Genomic DNA, 14991 nt, shown 5'->3' on the forward strand with positions numbered 1-14991 from the left:
CAGAAGGAGGAAGAAGCAGGAAAAATATTTGAAGAAATGACTGCCAAAAGCTTCCCAAACTTAAAGACATGAAATATATACTTTCAAGACCCTCAATCAACTGCAAGGATGATAAACTCAAAGAGATCAACATTGAGACATGTTACACAATTAAATCATTGAAGAGCAAATACAAGGAATCTTGAAAGCAGTAGGAGGTAATCAATTTGCTACATACAAAGGTACTTCAATAAAATTAACTGTTACTCTGATGAGTAAGTTTCTACTCATCAGAAACGAGGGAAGACAGAAAAAAATTAGATTACATATTTAATGTTCTGAAAAAAATCCTGACAGCTATTCTGTATCTAGCCAAACTCACCTTCAAAAATGAAAGAGCAATTATGATATTCCAGGTAAATAAAAGCTGGGAAAGTTACTAGCACACCTCTGTTTTAACTTTGCTAAATTAGTATTTGTAAAGTAGAGCACCGCAGTGTTGGATGGTGAGTGGGAGTTCAACAAAAGGTCAAAAAAGAATTGAAATAGAGTTTATTACTCACAGGTCCAGGAAGAGTTACACAGCACGTGTCCAGCGGCCACGCAGGGAGGTCCAGGCAGAATGCAGACAGTGCAGCAGGACCTAGGGCACATGCTTTTATTAGGGGCTGCAGGTGGTGTGTTTTAGGGTCCTAATGCTAAGGGAAGATTGGTTAATTCAAATCAAAAGGGTGAGGCTTGCATAAAATTCATGGGGGTCTTATAGAAGGGTAACCCAAGGGAAGGCTCTGGGGAGAAGGGGAAACTGTTTATTACAAGGACCATTAGGGAAGTCCTATCAAGAACTTATTTGTGAAGCTATAGGCTGTATTCTATGGTATGTACCAATGGAGGGACTAGTGTTTTAAGCCCTGGTTTCATTGATCTTTTCTATTTTTGTTTGTTTCTATTTACTTCTGCTCTATTATATCCTTCCTTCTGCTGGTTTGGGGTTTTGTTTTTCTTTTTCTAGCTCCTTTAGGTGGAAGGTTAGGCTGTTTTGAGATTTGTCTTGCTTCTTGAAGTAGGCCTGTATTGCTATAACCTTCTGCCTTAGAACAGCTTTTGCTGCATCTCAAAGATTTGTGGCTGTTGTATTTTCATTTTTACTTGTCTCCATGTATTTTTTTTTATTTCCTCTTTGATTTCTTGGTTGACCCATTCATTGTTTAGTATCATGTTATTTAACCTCCATATATTTGTGGCCTTTTTTTTCTTGTGGTTGATATCTAATACCATAGTGTTGTAGCCAGAAAAGATGCATGGTAATGACTTCAATGTTTTTGAATTTGTTGAGACTTGTTTTGTAGCCTAATATGTGATGTATTCTGGATAATATTCCTAGTGCACTTGAAAAGAACGTGTATTCTACTATTTTAGGATGGAATGTTCTGAATATATCTGTAGCTCCATCTGGTCCAATGTGTCTTTCAAAGCCATTGTTTCCTTGTTGATTTTCTGTTTGGATGATCTATCCATTGATATAAGAGGTATATTAAGGTCCCCTACTATTATTGTTGTAACTCATTTGTGTTTCAAAGATTTGCCTCCTGCTTGCTCAACAAGTATAGATAGCTCTAGCCCTGGCACCCCCACCAAGATTCACCATTCAGTGGGGCTGAAACCACGCCTTCTATGATGAAATCTGAACCCCAGACTTAGAGATGAGGCCCACTTTCAAAATTTATCCTTTCTTGGATACTCTCCTTCAGTCTTTGGGTACTCTTCAGAGTTCTCTTACCATAACTCTTTTGCCACAGCTTCATATTTCTTTATACTCCATCTTGGTCCAGAACTGGAAGTAAAATATATCCTTTAATAGCCACATTAAATATTTATACTAACTGTAAATAACAGTATACTGGGAGTTATTTCTATACTCCTATGGAAATTGTTGAGCCTATGAGAGGGAAGTTATGTATCACTTCTGATGTTTCACTTAGTCACAGAGCCATGACTGTCAAGGGAGAATGGGAGATTTGGTACATATCAGGGCAGCTAAGTGAGAGGAAAGAAAGAAAGAAAAAGAAAGAAAGAAAGAAAGAAAGAAAGAAAGAAAGAAAGAAAGAAAGAAAGAAAGAAAGAAAGAAAGGAAGGAAGGAAGGAAGGAAGGAAGGAAGGAAGGAAGGAAGGAAGGAAGGAAGGGAAAGAAAGAAGGAAAATTCTGGCAGTCTACCAAAATTATGGCATATCACTCAAAGAATATATAGCTATAACAATAATATGCCACCATAAAAACAAGGCAACTTCACATAGGAGAGGATCTCTGGGACGGAATATATTTCCCCAAAAGTCCCACCAAAATATAGCCTACCCCATATGCTCTACTTACAATATGACACTCTCCCATCAAGATGTAGCTGCCTAGGGCGCCTGGGTGGCTCAGTCAGTTGAGCGTCCAACTTCAGTTCAGGTCATAATCTTGCAGCCCATGAGTTCAAGGCCTGCATTGAGTTCTGTGCTGACAGTTCAGAGTCTGGAGCCTGCTTCAGATTCTCTGTCTCCCTCTCTCCCTGCTCCTCTCCTGCCCATGTTCTGTCTCTTTCTCAAAAATAAGTAAAGATTGAAAAAAAAAAAAAGATGGGGCATCTTTTGAAGTTGGTTGAGCGTCCAACTTCAGCTCAGGTCATGATCTCGCAGCTCCTGAGTTCGAGCCCCGCATTGGGCTCTGTGCTGACAGCTCAGAGCCTGGATCCTGCTTCAGATTCTGTCTCCCTCTCTCTCTGCCCCAACCCACTCGCATTCTGTCTCTGTCTCTCTCAAAAATAAATAAACATTCAAAAAAAAAAAAAAAGATGTAGCTGCCTAAACAAGTAGAGAATGGCAGAAGCAAGATTATGTAACTTCCCAGGCTAGGTATGGAAGCATCTTTACGGCATACTGCATTTTCCAAACATGGTCACAATATATCCTATCCTGCAACCTCTTCTTAAAATGTGACACTTCTTTCATAGAGCTGTAATTGCCTCAGCTAATGGTGTATGACACAAGTGAGGTTATATGATTTCCAAGGCTAGATCATTAAAATTACATGCACTTCTACCTTGTTCTTTGGGACACACTCTTGGAACCCAAGATACCATGCTAAGCAGCCACAAAGAGATATCACATGTAGCTATTCTCACTACCCACACTAAGGTCCAGCAGATAGCCAGAATCAACTGCCAGACATCTGAGCTTTTGAGTCTTCACATGATTCCGGCCTTCAGCCATCAAGTGACCCCCTACCTTTCACACCACCCCATCTGAAGCTGTGTAGATCAGAGATGAGCTATTGCTGCCAGGCCCTGTCCAAATTTTTATAGATGTGTGAGCTAAATAAATTAATTGTATCTTAAGCCAAGTTTTGGAGTGACTGTTATGCAGCAATACCGACTGGAATGATTGCCAAAACATGTAAGTGAAAAAAAACCCTGCCTTACTTTTTTATTTACATATATTGGCAATCATTCCAGTCTATTGCTGCATAACAATCACTCCAAAACTTGGCTTAATATACATATTTTTAAAAAGCAAATGAAAAGAGAAACTATACTCTAGCTATATAGATATGTGTATATAGGTACATATGTACATAGATCTATACATGTACATAGGCATACGAACATATACAGTTTTATATATATAGCCTTGGAAAAATTACATTAATGGGTCATTTCCTGATGGATTTGTTCCAACTTGGGAATTGTTTGGGGGATTTGAGTTGTAGGCGGTTGCAGGCTAGGATTGGGTTTCATTAGCGGTAGTACATTTCCTTTAAAAACTATAGGGGCTTTTAAAATATTTGTTACTGTTTAATTACGATGTCAAAGATTTTGTGTGAATAGTTTTAAGCCTAATTTCTTTTGCTTTCTGACCCCTTTGTGCTTTCATTTTTCTGTCCCTTTAATGTTGCCAGGCAATCATATTTTACATTAAATGTCTCACTTTGGTGACTATTTCATATCTCTTTTCTTCTGAACGCCAAACTTCTCGTCCCCCATATTTTCAGCTAACCCTGTCTGTCACTCATGGAATCACTGAAGTAATCAGAACAATTCCCAAAACTTTTCCCACCTTACTTCCCAGCAGCCCATATTCTGCTGTACTATTGCCAGGAATAAACTTTTCATATCTCCCAAAACAAATCTGTCCATCTGCTAAATCTTATATCCTCTCTCACTGACATAAGGTCATTGCTCCAGTAATTCTCACTTCTTTGTAATGAACTATTCTCCCCACCTGGATTATTCCAACCAGTATACACAATTGGTATTACTTCTCTTATTCTGGAAATAAACACACTCCTATTCTTACTGCCACACTAATTATTAACCTTTTTTTTTTTTTTTTGCTTCATTTTTCAGCAAAACACTTCCAAGTAGTTGTCTCTACATTCATGGTCTCCAATTTCTATTTTTTAAAAAAGGTTTTTTAATTCAACCACTCCAAAAAAACCAAAAATACCCCTGCTCTACTCAAGATCAACAATAACAATGATATTGCTAAGTTCAATAGCCAATTCTCAAGTCTAGTATTATGTAAACTGCTAATGGTATCTGCAACCATTGATCATCCTTCCTTTGACTTTCATTTAGCTTCTTCAATGCCACACTGTCTTGGTTTTCCTTCCATATCACTGTCCTTCTTAGCATCCTTTGCTAGTCTGTCCTTTTATCCGTGGATTCTTAATATTAGAAGGCACTGTGGATCAGTCTTTGTGTTCTTCTTTCCTCTATCTATACTCAGGTCCCTGATGATCTTATCCTGCCTCATGGTTTTATTATGTAAGTACAGGCAATACCCACCAAATTAATATAATCTCTAGAACAGTACAAGCTAAAACATCCAAGTACCTAATCATTTTGTCTAAAAGACATTTCAAACTCAACATGTTCAAAATTGAATTCCCAACCTTCCCCAACAAACCTGATGGAATTGCAGCTTTTCCCATCTCAAGTGATGGGAATACCATCTTTCCAGTTAAGACCAAAACCTGTGAGTCAAAGTCATTCCAGACCCACCCCCCCCACACACCTGACATCTAAATCTTAAACAAAACTTGCTTGCTCACATTTGCCATATATCTCAAGTCCAACCACTTCTCACCACTGTTACCACTGTAATGTGAGCCACCATCCTCTTTCATCTGAATTAAGACCATAACCTCTTATCCACTTGGATGTTATTGTATTTCACAATTGCTGTTTTTATCTAACATTATTGTTAGATAATATCCTCTGCTCAAAACACTCCAGTGGCTAAACATTTCCCTCAGAATAAAATACAGAATTCTTACAATGATTTGCAAGGCCTTACAAGATATGGCCCTGTTATCTCTCCAACTACTCTGTTAATCATCCCCTTGCAGAGACCTCAACAATAGCTTCCTTGATGTTCCTCAAGTACCATTGTCCCATTGTAGGGCCTTTGGTCTACTTTCTTCCTGTCTGGAATGTTCTTGCCTTAGATAACCACTGACTTACTCCTTTCACATTTTCAAATCTTGATTCAAATCTTTCCTTATCCATGGTCTACTTCATAAACTTTCATATCCTGTTCAAGTACTTTTGAATGATCATTCTTCCATAACACTTACGTTCTAACACATATTCTACAATTTTTTTTTTTTAATTTTTTTTTTTTCAACATTTTTTTTTTTTATTTATTTTTGGGACAGAGAGAGACAGAGCATGAACGGGGGAGGGGCAGAGAGAGAGGGAGACACAGAATCGGAAACAGGCTCCAGGCTCCGAGCCATCAGCCCAGAGCCTGACGCGGGGCTCGAACTCACGGACCGCGAGATCGTGACCTGGCTGAAGTCGGACGCTTAACCGACTGCGCCACCCAGGCGCCCCACATATTCTACAATTTTTATCATTCTACCTCTTCCTGCTAGAATTGCTCATTACTATTATCACAAACCCCTAAGACAGTGGCTGGAATACAGCAATATATGAATTTACAGTAACCAGGATTGAATGCCTATAGGCAGAGATAGCATCCTTTAACAAAACAATATCACTTTCAATCTATGCTAGTAGCCTCTGCAGCTAACTCTACACCAAATTCATCTTTTGCGGACATTACTAAAAGGAGCAAGAAACACCCAATACATTCTGAATCACTCATACCATTTCTACGAATATTATACCCTTAACTGGTAAAAGATCTGCCTTTTAAGACAGACTGGAGGAGTCTGACCAAATGTCCTGTCTATAGCAAAAATCTTTAGATTTCTAGTCTTAACTGGGTTCTCATTCATGATGGCACCAAATCAATGCCATACTTGAGATTTCTTTTACCCATAGGACTCCACTGCCAGATAAAAAATTTTATGCCCTTAATACATTTTAGTGCCAATAACAGAATGACAACAGCATGAACAAATAAGTTTATTTTAATTTTATATAAAGAAATACAGGAGGCAGGCAGCCCAGAATTGGTACAGCTATTCCATAAAATCAGTATAGGTGTAGACCCATTCTGTATTTCTGCTCCATTATCCTTAGATAGCATTCTCAAATTCCCCATAAAATCATCAGAGATGTAAATTAAATGTCCACATTGTAGGCAGGAAAACAAATGCAGAGAGAAAAAAGGTATTCTTAAATGTCCTATATGTACAAACAAATACCACTTTTATCTTGTTGACCTGCAAGAGAGACTGAGATAATTTTTCAGCCAAGAATTCTAAAGAAGGAGAAATGGATACTGGGTAGGGAAATAGTCTCTGACAGACTGTCATCATGTTTCACTGCAAAATACTGTCAGTTTACTTTTAGTTTAATTCAAAAGCTGTACATTCAAGTTTTTAGAAATTTCATAGTAGAAAATTTTGACTATCTAATTTTTTCACTTATAATATTCTTAAATTGTGGTCAAAAATTATAGAAAATATGAGTTTTTGGACTTTGCTACAATTCACCTCATCCCTCTTCAACAATCCACTGATTAAATCTATGACTTTTTAAACTATGAATTTCCTCTTCTAGCATATAGGATGAAATGTGAATGAAAGCTTTCTCATATTCATTACAGCATACAGTGTTCCCCAAACAGTCAGGGTCAAGGGTTAATGAAAAATATCTCCATATTCATTAGTTGTCCTCTTCTCATGCAAATTCTCTACAATCATACTAGTAATAATGATAGCTAATACTTGTGATATAATATGTTCAAGGCACTAAGAGCTTTACATGAAATGTTTCACATAATACTTCCAAGAATCTTACAAGGAAGGTATTATTCTTAGGCTTATCTTACAAATGATTAAACGAAAGCAGAGGTTAATTATGATAAATATCACAAAGAAAAGTAGCTGGAAGAGTCGAGATAATGTTGAAAAAGATATTCTACAGCTAAAGGCCTTCCTATATTTTACTATATTAACAGAACTCTAGTATAATTTGCTGAAGTTTAATAGGTTTCCAGTAACTATAGGTTTTTCTACATAGATTCCATTAACAGTATCTTTCTCCCATTAGAATTCACTGATGCTGAACTTGAAGAGGAAAATATGCTCCCATATTCACATTTTAGGAATTCTTTGATGATAATGGATTAATGACCAGAGAAGGCTCTCTATTTTAATCACAAAGAATCAGATAATTCATATATAAACTTGTGAGCTATGACTGAAGTCTATCCCACATTCTTTATATTCAAAAGTTTTCTCACTGATATGAATTCTCTGATGTTGAGTTAGCTGTGAACCACGAGTAAAGGCCTTCCCACATTCCTTACATTGATATGGTTTCTCACCAGTATGGATTCTTTGATGTCGAGAAAGATGTGAGCTCTGAGTAAATGCTTTTCTGCATTCTTTGCATTCATAGGGCTTCTCACCAGTATGAATTCTCTGATGTAGAGTAAGTTGAGAGCCATGACTAAAGGCCTTCCCACATTCCTTGCATTCATAGGGCTTTTCTCCAGTGTGAATTCGCTGATGTTGAGTAAGTTGTGAACCACGAATAAAGGCCTTCCCACATTCCTTACACTGATATGGTTTCTCACCTGTATGAATTCTCTGATGCTGTATAAGTAGTAAACCACGGGCAAAGGCCTTCCCACATTCATTACATACATAGGGTTTCTCACCAGTATGAAGTCTCTGATGTTGAGAAAGATGTGAACTCTGAGTGAATGCCATTCTACATTCTTTACATTCATATGGTTTCTCACCAGTATGAATTCTCTGATGTTGAGTAAGCTGTGAGCCACGAATAAAAGACTTCCCACATTCCTTACATTCATATGGTTTCTCACCAGTATGAATCCTTTCATGTTGAGTAAGTTCTGAGCCACGACTAAAAGTCTTTCCACATTCTTTACATTCATAGGGTTTTTCACCAGTATGAATCCTCTGATGTCGGGTAAGGAGTGAGCCACGATTAAAAGCCTTTCCACATTCCTTACACTGATAGGGTTTCTCACCAGTATGAATTCTCTGATGTTGAGTAAGTTGTGAGCCATGACTAAAGGTCTTTCCACATTCTTTACATTCATAGGGCTTCTCATTGGTATGAATTCTCTGGTGTTGAGTAAGTTGTGAGCCACGGATAAAGGCTTTTCCACATTCTTCACATTTATAGGGTTTTTCACCAGTATGTATCCTCTGATGTTGCATAAGTAACGAGCCACGAATAAAGGCCTTTCCACATTCCTTACATTCATATGGCTTTTCCCCATTATGAATTTTCTGATGTTGAGAAAGCTGTGAGCCACAAATAAAAGCTTTCCCACATTCCTTACATTCGTAGGGTTTTTCACCAGTGTGAATTCTCTTATGCAGAATAAGTTGTGAGAGCTGAGTAAAGACCTTTCCACATTCTTTACATTCATAAAGTTTCTCACCAGTATGAAGTCTCTGGTGCAGAGTAAGTTGTGAGTTCTGAGTAAAGGCCTTCCCACATTCTTTACATTCATAAGGTTTCTCACCAGTGTGGACTTTTTGATGTCGGGTGAGTTGTGAGCTACGAATAAAGGCTTTCCCACATTCTTCACATTTATACGGTTTTTCACCAGTATGAATTCTATGATGTAAAATAAGTTGTGAGCTCTGAGTAAAGGCCTTCCCACATTCCTTGCATGCATAGGGCTTCTCACCAGTATGAAGTCTCTGATGAAGAATAAGCTGTGAATCACGACTAAAGGCCTTCCCACACTGCTTGCATTCATAGGGTTTTTCACCAGTATGAATACTATGATGTTGAGTTAGGTGTGAGGCTCGTCTAAAGGCCTTCCCACATTCCTTACATTTATAGGGTTTCTCAGTAGAATGACACCTAGGATGTTGAGATAAGTAAGTATGCTGATTGAATATGGACATTTTTTCATATATGATCATCCCTTGCCTGAAATATTCCTCCTGATTTTCTTGTTGCTTTTCCAATGTGCCTCTGACTTCCAAATAATCTCTGGAACTCGATTCCTCAAGATCACAGTTTTCAAGCCTGGCACTCATTTCCCATTGGGATAATTCTGTTTCATAAGTATCCTTTTTTGGAGATAAGTCTTTATTTGCATTCCTTGAAGGTAAGTCTGAAAGATAAGAGAATATCAACAATTTCTGTTGTCATTTCAGAAGGAGAGTTTCCATAGTAGAAAAGACTATATATGGAAAAGATATACAGATGATAACCGACTAATGATGATTCATTCCACTTAAAATTTTTGGATCTTATGATAGTATAAAAGCAATATACATTCAGTAGAAATTATACTTCAAATTTTGAATTTTGATAATTTCTTGGGCTAGCAATATGCAGTAATATAGTACTCCTGTGATCCTGTAGCGGCAGGCTACAGTTCCCGATAAGTCACGTGATTATGAGGGTAAACTGATATATGGAAAACCATTTTGTACCCATACAACAATTCTGTTTCTTGGTTTCAGTATTCAACAAATTACATGACATATTTGACACTTTATTATAAAATAGGCTTTATGTTAGATAATTTTGAACTGTAGACTAACATAAGTGTTATGAGCATGTTTAAGACAGGATAGACTAAGCTATGATGTTTGATAAGTATATTATAGGCATTTTCAACTTATGACATTTTTAATTTACAATGAGTTTACTGGGACAGGAGCTGTAAGCAGAGGAAGATTTGGTATAGGGAACCAATACCCATGAGAAATAACTGGCCTACATCAGTGTTTTTCAGATATTATTTAACCATGACTTATAATAATACCTACTTACATTTCACATCATAACCTGATACATATAATTTCATTAAACAGTATCTACACTGTTTCATTTTTTCTATGCTATTCTAGTCTCTTCTCTGTCACACATACACAGACACTACACATACACACTCACAGCCAAAACCCACTAAAGTGATTTCATGCTGCAGTAATATGTTGCTGCCTAGGGTTTCAAAAAATATTAGTGTAGAATGACCTTACATACTAACATGTAAAAGGAACACTAGAGATCAGAGAATAATAAAAATCTAGTGAGAAAGTAAGGGAAGAGAAAATTTTTTTAAGCTAGTGGTTCTCAAATTGGTAGGGCTCAAAACCACCTGGGGACCTTGGTAAAATTAAAGATGCCCAGATACTGCACCAGACTAACTGAAACCGAATCTAGTTCATCAGAAAAAAAGCATGGAGATCTTTAGGTTTAATACTTTCTAAAATCTGACTCTGATTCAGATCATGATTTGCTATCTCTGCCTAAACTTTTAAACACCTTCCTAATTAAACACAGAATAAAATCCAAATGCTTCCCATGACTTGATAAAGCACTCCATGGTCTGGTCCCAATTTATTTATGATTTCTCCATGAGCCTTCTTGGCTTTACTGATTATTTGCCAAACATACTAATTACTTTTAGCTCTGAAAAACTCATAGAACGAATTTCAACTTACAACTAACAGGGCTTGTCAGACATCTCTGAACCGGTCTGCATGAGATACTGCATACTTTTTCTCATCCTTCAGGTTTCAATTTAAGTACCAGTTCATAAATCTTAAATATACATTTCTGCTAACAGAAGATTAGGTAATTTAAATCAACCTTCCTGATGAGAGCAATCACACAAAACATTGCAGGCATCTGACTGAAGAAGGCATTGGAGAATTACAACTGGAATAAAGAGTTGGTTGGCTAAAAGTTAAAAAACATACAAATTCACAGAAATAAGCTTATCATTTCAAGCCACTTTTCCACTTGCAGAGGTCCTACAGGTCAAGACAACTGAGATGTGGAGAAACTAAGCAGTGTTTTGGACCATTTCATAAGGCTTGGGCAATAACTGGAGAACAGGGCCCACTATAAAGTTATACTTAGGGTTGGGAACCCTAAATTGGCAAAATTGTGGGGATAGAAAATAGGTCACAGGTTGTCAAAGGTTAGAAATGGGGAAAGAGTTGACAACAAAGGGACAGCATGAGGGTGTAATGGCACCGTTGTACATTGTAACTGTGACAGTGGAGTAAATGTTGAATAAAACATGAGAAACAACCTTCTAAAAGTATGCCAAGCTTAAAAGAAAGTAAAGAAGTTCCACAGGGTCCACAATGAAAAACCAGAAACTAGAAAGGTAAACATACTTTGAAGCCACAGCTACCCTTGGGACATCTGCTATCTTCAACTGCCTACATATGAAACTTAATGGTCTAAAAAAAATATCTGAGATAAGGCCCTGGACTTACAGTATGTCAGGAATTAGAAATAAACCTCTTCACAAAACTGTAACCATCCAAAGCCTGCAGTTCAGAGGGAGAGAAAAAATATTCCCTGGCTTCAAAGAAAATGACAAGGAAATCTTAAGTCTTAGCCATGTAAAAAATTCTGACTTTTATTCTGAGGATGAGGAGCCACTGGAGGGTTGTGAGAAGCAGCATGATAGTATCTGACTTCTGTTTAAAAATCAATCATTCTGGTTGTTTTAAAACATCAGAGAATCAATGGGAAAGTACAGAAGCTGGGTGGATAGAAGCTAGGAGGCTAAGGCAATAATCTACATGGCTTGAACCAGATGATTCTGGAGGAAGGGGCAGAGAAAATAAGATGGATTCTGGATATATTTTGAAGGTGTGATGAAGAGGATTTGATGATGAACTGGGCATGTAACATGAGAGAAGTCTAAGAGAACTCCAAGTATTTTGCCTGGGCATCCAGAACAATACCAGTGCCATTTACTGAGAACTTCTCATTGTAGTAGGAGCAGGTTTAAGAGAGAATATCAAGAGTTTGGTTTTGAACTATTAGATATTATAAAGATGTTGAGTAGGCAGGTATATGTAAAAGTATGGGGTTCTGAGGAGATATTTAGATGAGTTATGTGAATTTGAGAATTATCAATAAGTAGATGACTTTTAAAGCTATGGGATTTGATAAGATCACCCAGGGAGAGTTTTGGATACAAAAAGTACAGAAAAGGAAGGGAAGAAAAGAAAAAGGAAGTTTGAGGATTGAGACCTGGGACACTTGAACAGTTAGAGGTCAGGTAGATGAGAAGGAACCAGCAAAGGGAGACTAAAAAGGAAGAAAAAAAAATTAGGAGAATGTGGAATCCCAGAAGCCAAGCGAAGAAAGTGTTTTGAGGAGAAATAATCAATTCTGTCAAATGTTGAGAGAGGTGACTTCTAATTTAACAAAGGCTTTAACAATATGGAGGTTACTTCTGATCTTCACAAGATAGTTTTGGTGGAATAATGGGGATAAGTTCTTTTTTTTGTTTTTAATGTTTATTTATTCTAGGGGAGAGACAGAGTGTGAGTGGAGGAGGGGCAGAGAGCGGGAGATACAGAATTCGAAGCAGGATCCGAGCTGCTCTGAGCTGTCAGCACAGAACCTGACATGGGGCTCGAACTCATGAGCCATGAGATTATGACCTGAGCTGAAGTTGGATGCTTAACTGAGTCACCCAGGCACCCCATAATGGGAATAAGTTTTGATTGAAGCAGATTTAAAAGATGACCTGGAGATATGAAGCATGGAAAACTTTTGAGTTTTGTTGTAAAAAGTAGCAGAGAAATAGGGCCATATCCCTATTTGCTTGTTTATCAGGAGATTTGTTTATCAATTTAAGATGGGAGAAATTACAGGTGTACAGATGCAAATGACTGTACCAGACACTGACAAATTGATGTTGCACAAGACTAACAGAACATTGCTCCAAGAATGTTACTAAACAGATGAAAAACGAGTGGAGTACAAAACGAGTACTAACGAGTACTAAACGAGTTTAGTACAAAAGTGGAGATACTAGCCTTAGATAAAGGCACATAAAGTTTATCTATCATAATAGGAAGAGGCCCAGTGAGTATAAAGCTGGGAGCCAGACTGATGAAGCAGCAGAAGCTTGTATAAGTTCTCCACTGATTACTCCCATTACCTCAGTGAATTTATGAATTCAGCTCAGGGCAATCATCTTAGAGTCAGATAAGAGAAATTACAAGTCATGACTATGCAACTGAAAACTTAGCTCTGAAGTAAATAAACAAAAACTGATAGACATAAAAAAAGGAACTAATAAATCCAAAGTCATAGTAGAGAACCTGTGATATTGTGATACAATAAGAAATATATATTTAGTTTTTGTTCCTGATTTCTGGTACAGAACTCCTAAAACTCTTGGAAACAAGTCCCTTTCAACCACACCTAAATTTATGCTAAGGAAGTGACTTTTGGAAAGCCCCTAAGGAGGGTGGGCTTTTTTGCCCACCAGGGGAGTTGCCAGGGGAGTCAACCATGTGATCAGTGGGTTGGAACTTTTTTTTAAATGTTTATTCATTTTTGAGAGAGAGACAGAGAGAGTGAGAGAGAGAGAGAGAGAGAGAGAGCACGAGCGCGCGAGCAGGGGAGGGGCAGAGAGGGAGACACAGAATCTGAAGCAGGCTCCAGGCTCAGGGCTGTCAGCACAGTGCCTGACGCGGGGCCCAAACTCAGGAACGGTGAGATCAAGACCTGAGCTGAAGTTGAACATTTAACCAACTGAGTCACCCAAGTACCCCTCAGCGGGTTGGAACTTTTAGCCCCACCTCTGGAGAGGGCAAAGATGCTGGACGTCGAATAAATTATTCATGTCCAATGATTTTATCAATCATGCCCACCTAATGAAGCCTCCAGCAAAAACCCTGACTGAAGGGGTTCAGAGAGTTTCTGGGTTAGTGAACACAGTGCTGGGAGGGTATGCTGAGAGACAGCATGGAAGCTCCATACCCCTTCTCCATACCTTGCTAGAGTATAAGTCCTGATAGGTTTTTGTTTTTGTTTGTAAGGCACATGCCTGACTTAAGCTTTGATTGCTGAGGCATCCGCTTCAAAGAGGCATCCATCAAAGATGACTATATTACAAGCCACACTAAATAAAGGAGCCAGACTGCCTCCCCCATCTGAGATTCCTTTGTTGATTTCAGTAACTAATCATTTGGACCACTTACTAAATTTTTTCTTGCTGCCCTCTTAAGTTCCCGCTTTCATTTTAAATTCAACAATACAGAGCCCAGAAACCCTAGGCCCTCGTTCTCAACCTCAACAGAGGCAAAACCCTAGGTCTGTACACTCTCTATACCCATGCCATCACTGTAGGGCCCAGGGTACGTTGTATCATTTCTAGGTCCTCTAAGTCATAAATCTTTACTTTTTCAAAGTCTCCCAATGGTTATTACTAAAGGGCATCTTGCAATCATAGTAAGAACCATAAAAGCTGATCCAGCCACAGCACTGGTGGTTGCTGATAGGCTGAGACCAGCACAAAAACACTTTCCCTGTGCATCTCTTCCATTGGGCTGTCCCTGAGTTGTATGTTTTATAATAAACTGGTAAATGTAAATGTTGCTCTAAGTTCTCTGAGCTCTTCTAGCAAATTATTAAACCTGAGAAGGGTACTGTGGGAACCTCTGATTTACAGCCAGTCAGTCATAAGTATGGGGACAACTTGGGAGTTACAATTGGCCTCTGGGGTAGTAGGCTGTGGGATTGAGCCCTTAAACAGTGGGTCTGTGCTAACTCTGGGCAGTTAGTATCA

General features: G+C 38.1%; 1 protein-coding gene across 7 annotated transcripts in view; it reads right to left on the reverse strand.

Moving 5' to 3' along the window:
- Positions 1–6379: 6379 nt before the first annotated feature.
- Positions 6380–14991, reverse strand: part of LOC131500311 (zinc finger protein 420) — a 130676-nt gene continuing 122064 nt past the window's right edge. For 6 of the 7 annotated variants that reach the window (XM_058709376.1, XM_058709373.1, XM_058709372.1 and 3 more), the window contains one exon: positions 6380–9540. In XM_058709376.1, coding sequence (XP_058565359.1) covers positions 7610–9463 — 1854 coding nt within the window. In that variant the 5' untranslated portion in view covers positions 9464–9540 and the 3' untranslated portion in view covers positions 6380–7609. The remainder of the gene's footprint in view (positions 9541–14991) is intronic. The other variant, XM_058709379.1, reaches the window with a different exon arrangement.

The sequence above is a fragment of the Neofelis nebulosa genome, chromosome 17 (genome assembly GCF_028018385.1).
Source record: "Neofelis nebulosa isolate mNeoNeb1 chromosome 17, mNeoNeb1.pri, whole genome shotgun sequence".
Taxonomy (NCBI): domain Eukaryota; kingdom Metazoa; phylum Chordata; class Mammalia; order Carnivora; family Felidae; genus Neofelis; species Neofelis nebulosa.